The sequence below is a fragment of the Polypterus senegalus genome, chromosome 12 (genome assembly GCF_016835505.1).
Source record: "Polypterus senegalus isolate Bchr_013 chromosome 12, ASM1683550v1, whole genome shotgun sequence".
NCBI classification, from domain to species: Eukaryota; Metazoa; Chordata; class Cladistia; order Polypteriformes; family Polypteridae; genus Polypterus; species Polypterus senegalus.
The window spans coordinates 44,809,168-44,828,855 of NC_053165.1; the positions used below are offsets into that span (position 1 = coordinate 44,809,168).

At 39.8% G+C, this 19,688-nt stretch overlaps 1 protein-coding gene across 4 annotated transcripts in view; it reads left to right on the plus strand.

Annotated features, from left to right (window-relative positions):
* kbtbd12 (kelch repeat and BTB (POZ) domain containing 12) overlaps positions 1-19,688 on the plus strand; it is an 82,754-nt gene that overhangs the window by 13,714 nt on the left and 49,352 nt on the right. For all 4 annotated transcript variants that reach the window (XM_039771023.1, XM_039771026.1, XM_039771025.1 and 1 more), the window contains exon 4: positions 1,844-1,994. In XM_039771023.1, the coding sequence (XP_039626957.1) occupies positions 1,844-1,994 (151 nt within the window). The remainder of the gene's footprint in view (positions 1-1,843; positions 1,995-19,688) is intronic.

Below are 19,688 nucleotides of genomic sequence, written 5' to 3' on the forward strand. Positions count from 1 at the left end.
CTCAGACAGATGGAGTGATCCTGTGGATGTCTCTGATGAGCCATCAGACAGATAGAAGATAGATAAAGTGGTACTTGGACATTCAATACATTAAAAGAAGAGATGGATGTCTTCCGAAAAGCACTTCATTTATCTAAAGTTACTTTAGATGTTGGCTTTGAGTGCTATTTAAATTCATTTTCATCATCCAGCATGTGAGGCAGCAAATGTTGTAATATGTTTTCCATCACATACTTTGAATGTGTGACATGGTGTTTGTTCACAGAGATAATGTGCATTATTTCACTTCTTACCATCTCAGCAAAACATCCGAATGACTAGGCTTATTCGAATAACCTGTCTGCTTATCCAACTTAATATCTCTACTAATGTCACTAAAGGATGGATGGCTATAGAAGCTGGCTATCGGTTAGGTGAGAGAAGTGTGCAACTAGCATTTATTAACAGAGTGGTATTTGCTCTTGTCATGAAGGAAGTCTGTTACTTCTATAGGTGTCTCCTTTATTAATATAGCCTGCTGCCTACATATACTTCAAAGCCTTTGTAGAGATTTCACAGACTCTGTAGACATGGAGTTAAAGGAATACTCTACCCAAAATGATATTTTTTTATATGTTTCATCCTGTGTTTTGTAGAAAAATGATTAATCTAATTTTTTCATGGAGAAACTGAGATTTAAAAAAAAAGTTGATTACAGAATGGTGGTCTAAATTAACCAAAGGTGAACCACGGAAAGCAATATTAAAAAAATCACAAAAACTTTACTTGTGCCACATAATGCACAAGTCAGTTATCCAGTTGTGTGCTCACAATGGTCAAAATGCATGCATTGTTTTCCTGTAAACTTGTTAAATAAACGCTCCCAGAAAAGTCAGCTCTGGGCATGAACAGGAATGGCAATTCACATGGAATTGAGCTTTTGAATTGAAGCTCCTCCTTTCCCCCTCATTCATTAGTCAAGAGTGCTGATTTCTTTTTTATCATTTTATGGTGGAGTATTCCTTTAATTGCAGTGGGCTGATGCCCTGCCCGGGGTTTGTTTCCTGCCTTGCGCCCTGTGTTGGCTGGGATTGGCTCCAGCAAACCCCCATGACCCTGTAGTTAGGATATAGAGGGTTGGATAATGGATGGATGGTATTCCTTTAACTAATGTTTACACATTGAAAACAAAAAAGTGTAGAAAACCAATGGATTTTGCTGGGCAGTGGGCCTTTTGCACACACTACTTGCACTCTTTTCCCATCACTTGTGCACTTGATTGCTTTTCTGAATCTTACAGCCTTATATATAATTGTTCCTTTGGACATTTTAAGAACAAATGGTCATCCAATAATAATATACAGTATAATCACACAAAGAAGAACTAAATGGAAAGTAATAGATGCCCACTTCTTACAATGTTGTTGCAGAATACTTCTCTTAATATCACCTGAGTGTCTATTCCTGCATTTGTTACGCCCATAGTTGTGCCATGTAACATCTTAATTGCTTCCAATTACTCCTATGCCCATCACAATGATTGGCTTGTTGCAATTATGTTCCTAGTTTAGATTTGAGAGGTAGGTTGCCTAACCCTACTTTGTTCGTATCTCTTGGGATGTGAAACCATTCTGTATCCTCCAGAGTACCAGTGAGACAACTCTGTTAAAATACAGATTGCAGCAGAAATCCAAAGTGTCAGGAAATCCATAGGGATCACCGTGTCTCGGTGAGAATGATGAATGTGCTCGTTTACCCTGAGTTCCTCTTCTCTTGCTTTCTTTGTAATAAATTGCATGGTTGTGAGTGGAGAAAGCCCACTTCCCCAGGCCTCTTACACTCAACATCATCTCTCTTTGCACAGATGGATCACCCCGATGATGAACCAGACCGTCTGAACAATCGCATGTTTCAGTTTGACCCTGGAAAAGACAAGTGGACAGAGTGTAGCCCAATGAAATTTGCCAAGTACCGCTTCAGCACTGCAGTGATCAACAGAGAGATTTACGTCTTGGGTAAGAAAACATACCCTTAGTGCCCTTTCTTCTCGCCAAATTCTGTTGAATGTCTGTCTGAGACTGTAGAAAATAGTTTTTGACATATTCTTACATGCTAGAAATGCTCGTAAAAATAGTCCTGGGTCTGTTTTTCACTCACATTTCCCTAGAGGAAATATCACACCAATTACTCTTTCAGCCTTGTTTGAAGCCAAGAGGATAAATTCAATTTAAGTGCTGCTTCTCAATGTGAAATTTTTCTTACTAATCATTTAATCTGTTTATTTTCTTTACCTGTTTTATCCTGATGGAGGTCTTTAGGGAGCTGGAGCCTAATAAAAGAATAATACACAAAAGCATTATTCAACGTCACTTACTTACGTTATTTATTATACCTGCTATGAGTGTCTGGAAAAAGTCCACAGAATGGTGAGTGTGAGGAATCATGAAAGTGGCACAGTGAAGGTTATGTCATATAGGTAGGGCCTTTGTACTTTGACTTTTAAGAGGGACATATTCCTTGATCATATCAAGTCCTCAAATACTTGTCATTTTCACAAGAGACCCAATATAATATTTTTATTATGATTCTAACATCTTTTTAACACAAGGTAGCAAGATACAGTAGCTATCTATCATGAACCATATAGGTTACTGCATTTCATGTGAAAAAATCAGAATGAGGAGCAGACATTCAATGCTTTAAGAATTTGTACAAATGGAATACAGCAATTTCATTTTCTTAAAAATCATGTTTTGACCCTGATAGAGACAGTTTTGCACTTGAGGTGTTTCGGAGTACTGATATTAGCCACTCAGTTTGTAGAAATATGTTTAAGAAGCATATGAAGACTCTGGTTTGGTGAATTTCTGGCTTACTGATGTAACCTGTTCTGTAAGTTTGGCCCCCAGACTGATATTTACTCAGTTATGTTGACCTATTTGTCTCTTTGGTTAAAAGCATCTGCTACGCAAATACGTGTAAAAGTAAAAGAGTAGTAAGGGATACTAAAATGGCTCAGACTTGCCCATTTCAATGAAGCGATCTTCATCCAAAAGTTCCCACCGTGGAAGCATTTCAATATGTCCAACGCAATTTAGAGTTTGTTTTGTCTGTTACACTTATAAAAATAACTAAAGAACTTGGGATATATATATGTAGACATTTAGGAGGTGACTATTTTGTCTTTTGCACTTCTATTAGGGTATTAAAATAGGAAAAGTATGAAGCGTAGTTTTCACAGTCCTGCTGAAATCACAACTGCACTCACCTCAAAATCTAAAACCTAATCTAAAATTGATCACAGATCCAAGTCCACTCATAAATTTGTGTAAGGGCTTCCCTATGCTATTATAACTCCCAGATGTAAGACAGTTGCCACGATCCTTATGAATTTCTACACTTTTTGTCCAGAAAGATGAAAAGGGATCCCAGCTCTCTAGTGACTGCAGATGTGAAGTGCAATGTTCAAGAATACAAAGTAGTAGCAAACATTAGAATGGAGTCTGGGGTTGTGGACAGGTCTGAAATCCTGGTGTCCATGGAGATGGAGGTCTGGATTGCTATACTGTAATTAGTCTCACAATAGTGAAACACATGCAGGTGGTCTGAAACAAGAAGGGCTGACTCCCAGATCTGTTCTGTAGGCTTTCATAAAAGAAGATGAAAAGTCGGAGCTTAGAGACAGGCAAAAAAAAAAAAACCAATGAATGTGAAAAGTCCTCATCTGGGTAAAATGACTTTAAAATTGTAAATTTGGCAAGAGTCAGAAATGCATTGAATTACAAATTCTGAGATCCACAAAAAACAAAGTTTCAGGTTCAGATATAAGTTCAGGTTTAGGCCTTGTCCACATGGACGTCTGAACTGAGCGTTTTTCTGCCACTGTTATGTGTACAGAGTACAGTGAACTTCTTATGTACATGTCAACCTCGGAGTATACAGTAGGACAATACTAAAAAGTGGACAGATAGAAAGACTGAGCAAAGCCTGGATGTGGAGTCCTCTCCTGAAGACTTATCAAAAAATCCAGGGGCAATGGACCATTGCAAGTAAACAAAGATCCCTACTCAACAACATCATATTACTAATTAAATTATATTAAAAATATTTAAAAATGCATGTCTGGGAAATTTTGTATGACATTATGCATCTCTTATAATTTTGTCAGTTAATCAGATGTATCAGAAATACTATGTAACTAACTATGCATTTTCTTATATGCAATATACGTACTTCTTTTTAACTAGCTCCTTATCTTAACATACTGTACATTTGCACCCGAGTAAAACATTTGTGCCGTAAATTAATTCCCGCTTTTCTTACTGACCGACTTTGGTTTTTGTTGATGGTCATTGCAAAACACAATTTTACAGGAAACTGTATTCTTTTGAATTGATGCCTCTGTGACCCTGAACAGGATTATGCAGGTCTGATAATGGATGGATAGATGGTTGGGTTCAGGAAAAATACGATATACTGCCAGGCCAATCAGCTGTAGGCATCGAGCTGTAGTATCTTAATAGAAATCATCAGATCTACCATCCAGGCATCCTGGGTGCACTCCTAGGGGCCATGAGGGCAATGGGGCCTTTTCACCATTCTCACCTTCCCCTTGATCGAAGAAACAATAGAGTCTCTAAATCGAAATGACGAAGGGGAACTCTTCCTCCGCTTGATGAAATTATTGGGTCTTTGAATGCCAAATGCAAGAGTGGGGAATACGCTGCATTAAAAGACTGGATGTCCATGTGCTTCATTGTTATAAACATGATCAACTCTTTGTTAAGGAGCTAAGTCACCCAGGGGCTTGTGGGGGTCTTAATTGGGGACTGTATCTAAGGCAATTTTTTCAGTAAAATTAGGTATGTTGTTGCATTTATCAGTGCTAAGTAATGTGTGCACATTTAGTTAAGTCTATAAATTTGATTGTACTGATTTGGAGATGGTGCCATGTCTGTGGTTGTTTGTGCTTTGTACCCAGAGCTACTGGGACAGACCTTTGCTCCCTGTAACCCTGAACTGAGCAAGTTAGTTAGAAAAAATAGACATAATGTATTTCATACTGATAAATATATGATCATATCTTGGAGATAAAACCTGCTGGTCTGCCCTTCCATACCCAATATTTACTTTTTTACCATTATGTAACCCTTTTATTCTGTATTGTGCCTTACAGGTGTAAAATCATAAGGCTCATTATCTAAAAATGTTTATTCAGGAGAATTTCAAACACTGCATTAATGTAGGTACAGGAGTGTTAACTTTATATGTCAAAAAGGTAATATTTATTTAATATAGCAGCATTTAGATTACTCAAGATCTTGTGAAAAACAAATACCATGAGATTACAAACCGATTTTTTTCTAGTCCTTTTCTTTATTTTCATTTCTTTGTACAGATTTGTCTGTCTGAAGGGAGTACCTCAGTTGTCTTTTATGGTTAGTAAGCTTCCCACTAACAACCACCTTATCTGTGCCTTCATGTTAGAAGAATCAGAGGAATAAGAGTGAAAACTATAATGTGTGGATAAAGCTTACTGCAGGGAGATGCTGAACACTCCTCATAGGCTACAGTCTGCCCAAAAACAAACCTGGGGCATAATTGTTATAAAAAGATATGCTGTGCTGTCTGCAATACGCAGTAACATGAATTCTAATGTTATTGTTATTATTGTAGTGGCTAACACCTTTATCCAAGGCAACTTACAATATTAGTATCCATTGTGATTACCTAACATTATATGCAGTATTTTACATTCAGAACAGTAGATGGTTTACGTGACTTATTTAGAGTCGTATGGGATGCTGGAGTTGGGAAAGAACCATCAGGTTTGTAGATTACAGTCCAATGCCTTAACCACTGCACCACACCTTGTTAGTCTGTAACAAAAGAGCAATTCTAACTAAATTATTTTTTAATTTACTGGTCATGTTTCTTTTATGGGTGATTGCATGAAGGCTGAATTATTGTTAGCAGGTTTTTAGGAAAGGCTTAAGCCATAGCAAGCCATACCCAAGCGCCGCACTGCTGCAGTTTCTTACATGAAGCCAGCTCTGAGCAGCATAAAGGAAGCATTAACTGGGTCAAGTTGCAGTTTAAATTATTCATATACCATTGTACAGTATGCAAACACAGTTTTATTCCAAACAACGTGAAGAAAATAACATGCTGTTTTGTATTTATATAAATTCCTTTTTTTTTCCTCTCTTGTGGGCCCACCACCTGCAAGAGAGGCCATAGGGGTCGGGTGCAGTATGATATGGGTGGTGGCTGAAGGTGGGAACGCTGGTGTTCCGACCCTCAGTTGCCGAAAACTGGCTCTTGGGACATGGAATGTTAACTTTCTGGTGGGGAAGGAGCCTGAACTGGTGCAAGAGGTTGAGTGGTACCGGCTAGATATAGTCGGGCTCACCTCTACGCACGGTCTGGGCTCTGGAACTATTCCTCTTGAGAGGGGCTGGACTTTGTTCCACTCTGGAGTTGCTGTGTGATGAAAGGCGTTGGGCAGGAGTGGGCTGGCTTATGGCCCCCCGGCTCAAGGCCTGCAAGTTGGGGTTCTCCCCGTTGGACGAAAGGGTTGCTTCCCTGCACCTTCGAGTTGGGGGAAGGACTCTGACTGTTGTTTGCGCCGAACAACAGTTCGGAGTACGCGGCCTTCTTGGGGTCCCTGGAAAAAGTGCTCAGAGGCGCATCTCCTAAGGCCTCTATTGTCTTGCTGGGAGACTTAAACGCTCACGTCGGCAACGACAGTGAAACCGGGAGAGGTGTGATTGGGAGGAACAGCCTCTCTGATCTAAACTTGAGTGGTGTAAAGTTGTTGGACTTCTGTGCTGGTCATGGATTGTCCATAACGAACACCATGTTTGAGCATATGGGTGTCCATAAGTGCACTTGTCGCCAGGATGCCCGAGGTCGCAGCGACCAAATGTCTTGGACACTCGGGTGAAGAGAGGGGCTGAGCTGTCAACTGATCACCACCTGGTGCTAAGTTGGATCAGATGGCGGAAGAGGTTGCTGGACAGACCAGGCAGACCCAAATGTATAATGATTGGGAACATCTGGCAGAGGAACTGGTCAGAAAGATCTTTAACTGCCACCTCCAGCAGAACTTCAACCTCATTCCGAGGGAGGCTTAGGACATTGAGTCTGAATGGGCCATGTTCCGAGCCTCCATTGTCGAAGCAGCAGAATGGAGCTGTGGCCACAAGGTTGTCGGTGACTCTCATGGCGGCAATCTACGAACCCGGTGGTTCACACTTAAGGTTCGAGAGGCCATCAAGTTGAAGAAAGAGTCTTATCGAGTCTGGTTAACCAGTGGGACTCCAGAGGCAGCTGAGGGGTCCTGGCGGGCCAAGCGTGTGGCAGCATCGGCTGTTGCAGAGCAAAAACTTGGGCATGGGAGGAGTTTGGGGAAGCCATGGAAAAACTGGCAAACCGTCAGGCGCCTCAGGAAGGGAAAGCGGTGCTCCACCAACACTGTGTACAGTGGAGATGGGGCCCTGCTGACTTCAACTGCAGACATTATTGTCCGGTGGAAGGAATACTTTGAAGATCTTCTTAATCCCACCGGCATGTCTTCCTTAGAGGAAGCAGAGCTAGAGGACTCTGGGGTTCCGTCCATATTAGGGGTTGAGGTCGTCAAGGTAGTTAAAAAGCTCCAAGATGGCGGGGCCCTTTGGGTGGACGAGGTTCACCCTGGGTTCCTCAATGCTCTGGATGTTGTGGGGCTGTCCTGGTTGACATGTCTCTGCAACATTGCATGGACATCGAGGGCAGTGCCTCTGGATTGGCAAACCGGAGTGGTGGTCCCCCTTTTTAAGAAGGGTGACCGGAGGATGTGCTCCAACTATAGGGGGATCACACTCCTCAGCCTCCCCGGTAAGGTCTATTCAGGGGTGCTGGAGAAGAGAGTTCAGTCAATGGCTGAATCTTGGATACAAGAGGAACAATGCGGATTCCGTCCCGGCCGTGGAACACTGGACCAGGATAACAGTCAGCACCTCTAAATCCGAGGCCATGGCTCTCAGCCAGAAAAGGGTGGAATGCTCTCTCCGGGTTGGGAACACATTACTGCCTCAAGTGGAGGAGTTCAAGTATCTCGTGGTCTTGTTCACAAGTAAGGGAAGAACGGAGTAGGGGGTTGACAGACGGATCGGTGCGGCACCCATAGTAATGCGGGCTCTGCAACGGTCCATCGTGGTGAAGAGAGAGCTGATCCAAAAGGCGAGGCTGTCGATTTACCAGTCGATATACGTTCCTACCCTCACCTATGGCTACGAGCTTTGGGTAGTGACTGAAAGAGCAAGATTGCGGATACAAGTGGACGAAATTAGTTTTCTCTGCAGGGTGGCTTGACTTTCCCTCAGAGATAGGGTGAGGAGTTCAGTTATCCGGGAGAGACTCAGAGTAGAGTCGCTGCTCCTTCGCATTGAGAGGAGTCAGTTGAGGTAGTTCGGGCATCTGGTCAGATTATATCTCCTGGCTGGCCTGGGAATGCCTTGGGGTCCTCCCAGGGGAGCTGGAGGAGGTGGCTGGGGAGAGGGAGGTCTGGGCTTCCCTGCTTAGGCTGCTGCCCCCACAGTTACGTCTGCCTTATTCACAGTCATTATGAAGCCATCTCAGCCTTCTCTGTAATGTTTTTGATGGCTTTCCTCTTAAGGGCACCAGTTGTGCTCAGTTGACTAAGTGCCTTGCAAAGCAAATGCCCAGCACACCCTCTGCCTCTATGAGCATACACTGAGCTCACCACCCATTGCTGTGGCACTCCTCAACCAAGCCATGATACTTGGCTCTCATCCCTTCATCAAGTCTTCCCAGGTATTTGTCAGCTCATGCGTGACCACCTGTCTAGACGACACTGACAGCAGAACTATTTCTGGCCTTAGTGTGATTGTGGAGATGATCTCAGGAAATCTGAGCCTTTTTCCCAGGTGGACCTTCAGCTGGCAATTCCTAGAATGGTCATTCCTAGAATGCCTGATTGCTTCAACTGGTGATTACTTGCTTACCTCACAAAGGACGTGGATGGTCTCCCCCCAAAAGGTAAAATTGTACTTATCGATAACTTTCCCTCACTTGAGAATTAACAACGTGGACTTCTTGGGTTTAAATGTTGTCGTTGCCCAGCTAGTAAGCCTCCCTAGGGTCCATCTTCATCTTGGAACTGATGAACGATTTAAAGTCACATCATTCAGAAATGTTCTAATGGATCGCTGGTGCATACCAGACCTTTACTTCTGCTGGTTTGGGTAGCATGATCATTACCAAGACAAAACAACCACTGGTTCTGTACATCCAGTGAAAATGCCCTGTTACATTGGGTGCCAAGCTGAAGGCTCTCTACTTTAGTCGAGCGTAACCATATTAGTGTTGCTGAATGAGAGATTTCAGCTTTAAATTATTAATACATTTACAAATCTTTCTAAAAACATGTTTTTATGTTGTCATTATAGGTTATTGAGTGTAGATTGATGGGCAAAAATGGGAAATTTATGACTTTGAAAACAAATCTGCAACACAATAAAGTTTGCAGAAAGTGAAGGGGTCTAAATACTTTTTATATTCATTATATATGGCCAGTTGACAATGGAGGAGAACAAAACAGCAGCATACAGTACCTGCAGAAAATAAAATTCTGTAAGGCCCACAGTTGAATATAATGCAAAATCCAGACAAACTGAGATGCAGTCACCGTCCAGGAGACATAAGCCAGTTGGTCATCCATCATCTTCTGGGTATTCTGCAATATAAGTTTGTGCTGTGTGGTGGAAGGCCAGAGCCCTTACCTGGCCGGGACACCCTGAGTATGGAAGAACCGGGAGAGAAAGTACTTCCAGCGCAGTTTCTCCTTCCCCGGACCGATAGAGGGCAGCCCCCTTGGTTTTTAGCGGGGCCGCGGGTCATAAGCATAGAAATTCAACCCTTTTGGGGCCCGATAGTGGACGCTTGGACTTTTACTGAGCACTATTTGACAGCACATCCACCTCACTCAGAAGTGCTGCCGAAAGACACTCGTTGGACACCTGGACTCCTTCCGGGTGCCCTATAAATGCAACCAGTTACCACCACTCAAAGGCCAAAGTCGGGTGAAAGAGGATGAAACTTGTGGTGGAGGAGTGGCGGCATGTAAAGGCGGAAGGAAGAAAAGAACCTGGGATTCTGTATTGAAGAGCTGTGCTGTAAGGGTGGGAAGCAGGGGTAAGCTTTTCACACATTAAAAATAAAATAAAGTTGTGTTGCATCTGCACTTGTGTCCGTGCCTGTCTGTGTTGGGTAGGGTGGCTGGTACGCCCCCTAGTGGTCCACAGCTATTAATCTACTATGACAACAAAATCTTTTCATCTTTTGACTCCAAGGCTCCCAGCATTTCAGATGTCAATCCCTAGGGAAGCTAAACAACTTGGATATAAACCAGTGGCACCACCTGCCACAGCAGGATACTGAAAAGAGAAACAGAATAGAGGATGGTTAGTAACAGATCTTACAAATGACTAACAGACAGCGATGCACAGCTAATCAACAGCTCTAATCAGGCTATGCTAAAGCTTTGATTTAAAGGTTGATCCAGAAGTGTCATCTCTTAAAAGCAGACAGATTATTCCACATCTCTTGGGGCCCTGTAACTAAATACTCAACCTCCTACTTGTTATGTCGTTAATCCATGGACTCATTCGGACTTTGGCTATCTAAAAGCTTTATATGTAAGTTCAAATCAGCCCTAAGCTTAAGTGGAACTCAGTTGTGGAACCATTAATGACTTAAGAACAGGAATTACTGTATGTGGATGTACTTTCTATTTCTTGTAGTGATTCTTTCAGCAGCGTTTTGAATTAACTGAAAGCTGCATACAATGATTTAGACAGCTTGTGAATATTGCATTCCAGTAGTCAATACTAGAAAAAAATTGGATGAATTAAAACCTCAGCATCTTCCATGTTTAGAAACAGTCTTCATTTTCCTATATTTGTGAGTTAAGTGTAACAGGTTTTATAATACTGTATATGTTTTAAAAAAGATACTGGTATTAAAAATAATGCCTAGGTTGCATACTGATTCAGTAAAATTAATGTTTAGGCCTAAAGCAAATTCCTGTCAATCATGAATAATCCACTGCATTCACTTAACAGTGTCATCTCCAGGCAGAGGAGTAGCTTCAGTGACAGACTGAGGAGATCGTTCCTCCCACACACTATGCGACTCTTCATTTTTTTACTATTTAATTTAATATTGTTTCTTTGTATCAGTATACTGCTGCTGGATTATGTGAATTTCCCCTTGGGATTAAAAAAGGATCTATCTATCGAGTTAAAAAGTGACAGAATATTGCTGACATCTGTATCATTCCTTCAATTAAATAACAATTATGTTTTTTCTATATTCAGAATCAAGAAGTGATCATCCATCCACTGTTTTAATTTACTGACACAGTTAATCAAAGACACTATTGGAGAAATGTCATCAGCCTTAAGGAAAAGTATAGCTGCACATGAGTGAAAATGAATGTAATGTTTTTAATGACAGTTCCCAAATGATGCATATAAAGTGAAGACTGCGTCGATCAGAGTACTGAGCCATGCGGGACATGACACTTGACTTCATAATATAATGCTGGAACATTCCCAGTACATTTATGTAAATACTTCAGTCTTTATGATAAATGTGAGTTAAACCATGCAAGGATGGCAATATTCCCACCAATGTAACAGAATAGAGTGGTCAAAGGACTAAAAAGTTGTGTTTAAAATCCAACAATATAATTACTGTTGCATTTTCTTCATCAGAAATTATTAGAATGATGAATGCATTTAAGGATGCTAATGAAAAATTTCTTGTAAAACACAGAGCACCAAAATACATTCAGCTTGTTGACAACATGCTTCAAGCATACAAAAACCATAATGTACAATATGTCGTTAAAGATTCACTTTCTTTGCTCACACTTTGACTTCTTATCTGTTAAACTTTGTGCAGTCACTGAGTAAAACGATGAAAGGTTTCACCAGGATATTGCAATGATTGAAAAGCGAAATCCATCAGTGCTAACCAAATATTGTTTGTTTATTGAAACAGGAAGCATCAGATGTGGAGTACAAACAAAACAACAACAACAACATTTATTTATATAGCACATTTTCATACACACAGTAGCTCAAAGTGCTTTACATAATAAAGAATAGAAAAATAAAAGACACAATAAGAAAACAAACTTAAGTCAACATTAATTAACATAGAATAAGTATGGCCAGGGGGGACAGAAAAAAAAAAAAAAAAACTCCAGACGGCTGGAGAAAAAATAAAATCTGCAGGGATTCCAGACCATGAGACCACCCAGTCCCCTCTGGGCATTCTACCTAACATAAATGAAACAGTCCTCTTTGGATTTAGGGTTCTCATGGAAGGGCTTGATGATGAAGGAGGCAGCAGCAAAACATTTCTAGGTCAATTGAACTAATTCAATGTGTCAGCAGTTAATCGATTAAACATATTAAATTCAATAAAAGTTAACGTCTTAATTCTCTAAATTCCTATATGATGCAGTCAATCTGAAATGATATGTAAGTTAAGAGTAAAGCTGTCTATCATAATCACCTACAATTTTTCAAAGAGCAAAATACTTGAAAAGAGTAGTTGTCCACTCAAAGAGATATATATCTTCATTTACTGAAGTAAAATTTAAATTTTGAATCTCGACTCTGTAAGTAATAACTAGGTCCAATGTGTGATTATGACAATGAGTTGGGCCATTAACAAGTTTTCAAAATCCTACCGAGTTTAGAAGGAGAATAAAACATCTGCTTAAAGACTCAGCTTCTTCAGCTATGTGAATATCGAAATCTTTCTTCAACAATTCATGGTATTAATTTGCAGCTAGGACAGATAAAAGGCTGCCAAATTCAACCATTCATCATTTAAAAATACACTGTCAGCCTGGTTGTTAAATCTAATGAATGGGAATTGCTTCGGGTCTTTTATTGCCAGAATCATTTCTACTTTGCATAAAATATGGATGAATGTTATACATATTGGCTTGCTGATCATGGCATTAGTTTGGGTATGAGACCTTGAATTGGATAGACGGGTCAGAAAAACTGGATGGATGGATGGCTGCCTATGTATTTATATAGTAAACATGATGCCAATGCAGTTCACAAGTGCAGAACTGTTGTATGATTATTTATTTATATGATATGTTCTGCTGTAATATAATATGAAAGCTATTTAAAGATATTATTTTTAACTTACTTATTAGCTAGTTTTCTTACTGCACTTTATGCAGTGACCTTCTATTATACCAATATAATCTGCACAAAAATGCATTCATTTTGTAGATATGGTTTCTCATTAGATGATAAAATTGACATTTCTGAACATAAGAAATCACAAACGCACAATCTGATTCCAAATGTATTTAATAAATGGTAGCTTCATTTATTTATTTATTTGTTCACATCTGTTTGGTTCTTTGACAGCCTTTATTTCTATGAAGATTTGTGAGGGCTTTTTCAGTCTTACTGTTTCTGGCTGTGTTCCCATAGAATCAGCTGTTTAATATTCAGTCTCTTCATTTTGGTGCACAGATGCCAAAGACTTGCAAAAGGAAAAATTCCTTTTTAAAAATTGAATGACACACATATTCTATTAGACTCTCGCGGAGAAAAAAATACTGACACTTAACTGGGGTGTTTGGAGGTTATTGATGTGCCTGCGTCATGCGGCGCTCTTCATCGAGTGCTAAGAGTCATCGTTGACTGGCCTCTTCTGGATCAAATCAGCCCTCTTTTGTGGAAAATGCTTCTGGAAAGCTTGCTTATATAATCCAGCAAAGCAGTCTGCTGAAGATTGCCTGGTGTCAGAGAGGTTTTAGGAAACTTGACTGAAGTGTTTTGTATAACCAGGAGCAGATATGATACCCTCTAAGTGATCTGTTTCTATTCCAAAGGAAAATTAGATGCATGCAGCTTCTGAAAAAGACTTTTCTTTAAGAATAAGCAAATCCGTGAACTCAAATACTCTCTCATGGGTGATAAATAAGAGTTATTCTGTTGGATCCAATCCTCTTAGATTTTATAATATAGGCAAGATAGTGGGAGTTACTTTTGTTATTAATTATTTTTGAATTTGGTGTCCATCCTCGTTAAAAACAATGTTAAAAAGTACTTTACCAAACAGTTAAGAACATAGTTTCATTACAAAAAAACATATCAAATGATGCATGAATATAACGCATATTCATAAACAGGTACACATATAGGCAACATGTTAGGATAGGTTTTCCAGAAATAATGCATCTTAGGGAATAAAATACAAACTACTGAGGGAGTGAGTTAAGTCTCTCTATTATAAAAAAAAAAATCTTGGGTCAAGATGTGTATTTTCTCGGAGACAGTTTAATGTCCCGCGAGACAAGCCAGTGAGACAAAAGGGCAGCTGCTGTACAGGCTTTTAAATGTTCGAAGCACTGCGTGACATGCAGATCACGCAGCACGGCACAAGCAGCAGCAGCAAGCCAGCTGATCAAGCATAGAGGAGGTAAAAACAAATTTATTTGTTTCCCATTGTATCACCATTTAGGAGGTGGTTTCGGTGGAGCGACCGCATCTCCTTAGCATACATTCAGCTCTTTACAATGCGAGAGGCACAGACACGAAGTGGCTGGCACGTAGCGCACCCCGGGAAGGGGGTGGGCGAGCGAAGCGAGCAGTGGGCAAAGCCCCCTAGTACTTCTTAATTTTTAAGACCATTTCCTGAAATATTTCATTATCTAATATTTAATAACCCAGTTTAAAGTGCTTCTTTGTTGACTCACCTGTCATCACCTATCAAAAAATGAGCAACTGATACAGTAAAAAGCAAATATTTTTTAGTATTACACACAGAAAATACATATGTCTCTATTTTAATAAAAAATCTTAGGTCGAAACATGATCTTCTCTGAAAGACACTTTGACATCCTGTGAGACAAGACTTTACTTGTGAGCACCCGTGAGATAGTGACTTTTAAACGTCACGCCCTACTTACAAACAATGTAAAACAAGATCATGGACATCTAACCTAGCAGTTGTTGGAATGCTTTTGACAGACACACCTCCTGTGCTCCCAGCTCTAAAAAATGTTATATGTTCTAGGTGGCATATCAACGACTAAGCGAAGAAGAAAGCAGTGAGTTGAAAAGTGTTGGAGAGAAAAGAATGCACAAAAGAACAATAATAATTGCATGTGCAAATTCAGAAAATAAGGAAAGTAATAATCAGCCCGGAGCAAGGGGAATTAAAAACCTTGTAGGTCCAATCAGGGTCTGAAATAAAAGACTTCATAAAGACGTTCAAAAACGTTGGTACGATACACATGCAGAGCAAGTTAAAGAATATGAAAGTACTAAAATTTGAAAGTATCAAAAAAAAGAAAGTAAAGATCGAATTAGCACAAACAAACGGAAATTATTACTCGGTGAAATAATGGAACAGCAAAAAGATATTGAATATATGGACATAGGTGATATGTCAGAAGTATGTAGATATTGTAAGGCTTTAAAGTTTAAGTTGGAGACTTGTAGATCGTCTAATTCGTGTTGCCATCAGGGAAAACTAGTATTGCCTCCCAATGAAGAGGCATATCCACAACACTACAGGCAAAATATCAGAGTCTACAATAAACTTGTCGCAATCGCATTAATCAATGCTCAAAACGTAGATTTACACAATAATGGACACTACGCTATGAGAATCTGTGGTCCCGCAACAATTAAAACTACGACAAGTTTAATTTCTAAGAAACCACAATTTGGTCATGTGCATATTTATTATCACAGAGAAGCGATGCAACAAAGAATTGAAAGAGTATGTAACAATTTCCATGAAAATAACAATGTCTTTAAATTGTATATCCGGTTAACCAAACCCGGGGGTGGGTGAGCGAAGCGAGCAAGGGCCGGAGCCCCCTAGTAAACATTTAAAATCAGTATTAGAAAGCCTTAAAAAACAACTATATCAATACACAAAAACATAAATTAATGTAAAAATCAATTAGTTAGTCAATCATGTCGCAACAAAGAGCCTCCATGTCAGGTCACTATTCAGGGAATTGATGTAGAGGTGGTCCACACCTATAAATGCTTAGAGTCCACATCAACGACAGGCTGGACTGGTCTCATAACACAGACAAACTATAAAAGAAATTAAAAGGACAAAAACTTAAAAGAACAGATTCAGTTATGGGATGTACTCTGGACCCCTAGAAGTAATAGCAAAGGACAGAATTTAAACCAAGTGCCACTATGAACAATGCTGCACATCCTCTCTCTGACACACAAACACTGAGCATTTTCAGCCAATGACTTATTGAGCAGAAGTGTGTCAAGAAACCACTGGGATTCCTTTATGCTAAAGGAAATACTTTTTATTGATAGAATTTCTAGGTGCAGCCATGGGATGGAGGTGGTCCAGTTTGTTGAAACTCAGAATCACATCTCCGTTCTTTGCAGATGATGCAGCCCTGTTGGTTTCATCGGGTAGTGATCACAGGTGTGCCAAGCTTGAAACAGTTAGGATGAGGATAAGCACCTCAAGTCTAAGGTCATGGTTCTCAGTGTTAAAAGGGTGGAGAGATCTCTGCGGGTTGGCTACAGATGCTACCTCAATCAGAGTAGTTTGTTTCCTGGAGTCTTGTTCACAAATGAGGGAAGAATGGACAGAGAAATCAACAGGAGTAGAGAGCCGTATTAGCAGTTAGGCAGATGCCATACTGGCCAGTCATTGTGAGGAGAGAGCTGAACTGAAAGGCAAAGCTCTTGATTTTACCAGTCAATCCTATGACCTATGACCACGGGCTTTGAGTAATGACTGAAAGAACTACATACAAGCAACGGAAATAAGCTTAGTTTGTAGGGTGTCTGGACTCAACCTTAGTGATAGGGTGTGAAGTGCAAACATTCAGGAGATGCTCCTCTGCATCTAACAAAGCCTGTTGAACTGATTCAGGCATCTGATTAGGATGCTTTCTGGACACCTACCTGTGGATATCTTTCAGGCATATTTAACTGGGAGGTGACCTAGTGGCAGATCCAGGACATGCTGGAGAGATTATATCTCCCAGCTGGCCTGGGAACTGGACTGGGAGCTGAAGGAGGTGGCGGGGAAAAAGGATGTCCAGGCACCATTGCTTAGACAGTTTAATGGTATAAACATGGAATGATGCACAGAGTCAGTGTTTCTTCTCATTCTCACAGGTATCCTAGTTGTATTTCTGCTATAGTTAATTGTAGTACTTCTGCTTTATGACACATTGCAAGCCCTGCAGTGAGACATGGTGGGTGGTCCATAAAATCACTAAATACAGCTGCAATTAACAAAGAAAGTATCAGTGGCACACGATAGCTTATTAAATCTTTTAACTTAAAATAGTATAATTTTAAAACTGTATGTATATAAGAATTCTTATTAATTTTGATTGCTTTAGAAACAGGAGAGGTGAAATAAAAATAAAATATGCCAAATATCACTAAAAGATCAAACAATACACGACAAAAACACTGAACTGTTTCTTTAAGAAAAAGTAATTATTTATTACTAAACACACATACACACTACAAATTCCCTTATGTGTGTTTGAAAACTTCCATAATTTAAGACAAACGCAAGCCTGTATAGTAGTATTATTAGGGTTGTTAATAAGAACTCTAGTCCAAAAGACTGCAATTTTAGAACTTCCTTTATTAATAATGTATTAGTATCTTGAGTAAAACCAGGACCACAAGTAAAGCAGAGTGTAAAAAAATCAATACTTTTGAGCTGTGGTGTTGGAGAACACTGCATTTTAGATCATACACTACACAGCAGACAAGTCAGTTAGTTTGAGATCAGATGAAATGGGACTGCACGGCCTGCATCACTTACAATTAAGTGCCATCATCACTTACAATTAAGAACCCTTTGAGAGCAATGCTGCTTGTGAGCACAGCGGCTTGACCATGCATGAAATTATTAGAGAATGAATTCCTATTAAACAGACTAACATATGAAGTATGAACAATCACATTTAAAACCGATAACAATCTGATCACATTTCGGAATAAACAAGATGCAGGCGAGATTTTACTCAGAAATATTAACATGAAGGTCAAATTGCAAACAAGTACTTAGAAAAACACAGCAAGGGTACACAATGCAGGAAATCTCCATACCTCTATCAGATTTGTAACAATTAACGATCGGAAGGCATTTTTTTGTGTTTTCATGCATTCGTCGTTTTAACTGACACTTTCTTGCTGTTTTATCAATTGTGTTTCTTATGTCACCTTTGTGGAATCCAGCTCCTTGCTGCTTATGATCCAGGAGCATTTCAGCTTAATCTCCAGGGTGCATGCATCTGCAATTTTCAGTTTACAATGAATTTTTTTTTTGTACTGAAGAGCTTGTTGTCTACTGGCAAACAGTCTATTATGATATGTGAGTCTTATGTAAGTTTTTTTAGATTTATTATTTTTTCCTTTAGCTGACTTGAGTTTAAGAACACTGAAGACTCCAAATATAGAGTTATTTTCTTTGTGGATAGTGAAATTCACATTATTTATTTTGACATATGTAGTGATGAGGTTGGTGTAATAATATTATGATAAAAATGAGCATTTAGAAATAAAAAAAAACCAGAACTGATAGGTTAGTTTATTGCATGTTAAAACTAGTATAGATAAAATCTTAGGCCACCTGGCCTAAAGGCATACTGGTGGTCTGAGATGTAAGCCCAGTAGCATGCCAGTACAGCATGTAATGGAAGGGATAGGTGGGTAGAATTTATGATGTCCCTTTCCCCTCCAGGACTAGAATGTGGGCTACTGGGTTGTGACAACTTAGGATTGGTCACTGAATTAAAGGGTCACTCTGTACCACAACACCTCCTTGGTCCCTGACTTGTGACAGGAACTGGTATGAGTTTGGTCTTTCTGCCTCTTTATCCCTCTGTCTCTCTCTTGCCTTTTCTCATCTTGAAGAAGACCAACTCTATCTCAGCAGCCATACTGAGACAAACAGGCTGCTTGCCCCTATGGAGATGATGACCTGAAGAGAGCTGAGTAACTACAGGTTTATGTGCTAGCAATAGCAGACTGTGTAGTTTGCCAACACTCAACATCTGTACTTTGTGTAGTATCTTGGGTATAATACCTATAATACATGATAATTAAACGTGTAACTCTTTCTCATGCCGGTACTTGTACTCTGGTTAATTGCCTGCAATTACAGGCATAAAAGGAAAACAGTTGGGGGGGCTTGCTGAATGGCAAGAGTGTTGGATTTAAGACATTCTGTTAAAATGTACATAATAAAGAGTATAAAGAATAGGATAGATAGGGTCATCTTAAGATGCTAGCATGACAAAACAATATTATGTTTATAATGCCTTGATGTGTGTGTGTCAAAGTTTTAAAACTCCACGACCGGACGTTGGGAGCGTGGTCCTAAAAGTTGTGTATTATTTTTAATGTGACAGTTTAAAAGCCAACATAGCATGTTTTAAAAGCATCCTCAATTGTAGATAATACCTTAAAAAATTAATCTGATGTGTTTTTTCTTTGTTAGGGTGGCGCAGTGGTAGCGCTGCTGCCTCGCAGTAAGGAGACCTGGGTTCACTTCCCGGGTCCTCCCTGTGTGGAGTTTGCATGTTCCCCCCATGTCTGCATGAGTTTCCTCCCACAGTCTAAAGACATGCAGGTTAG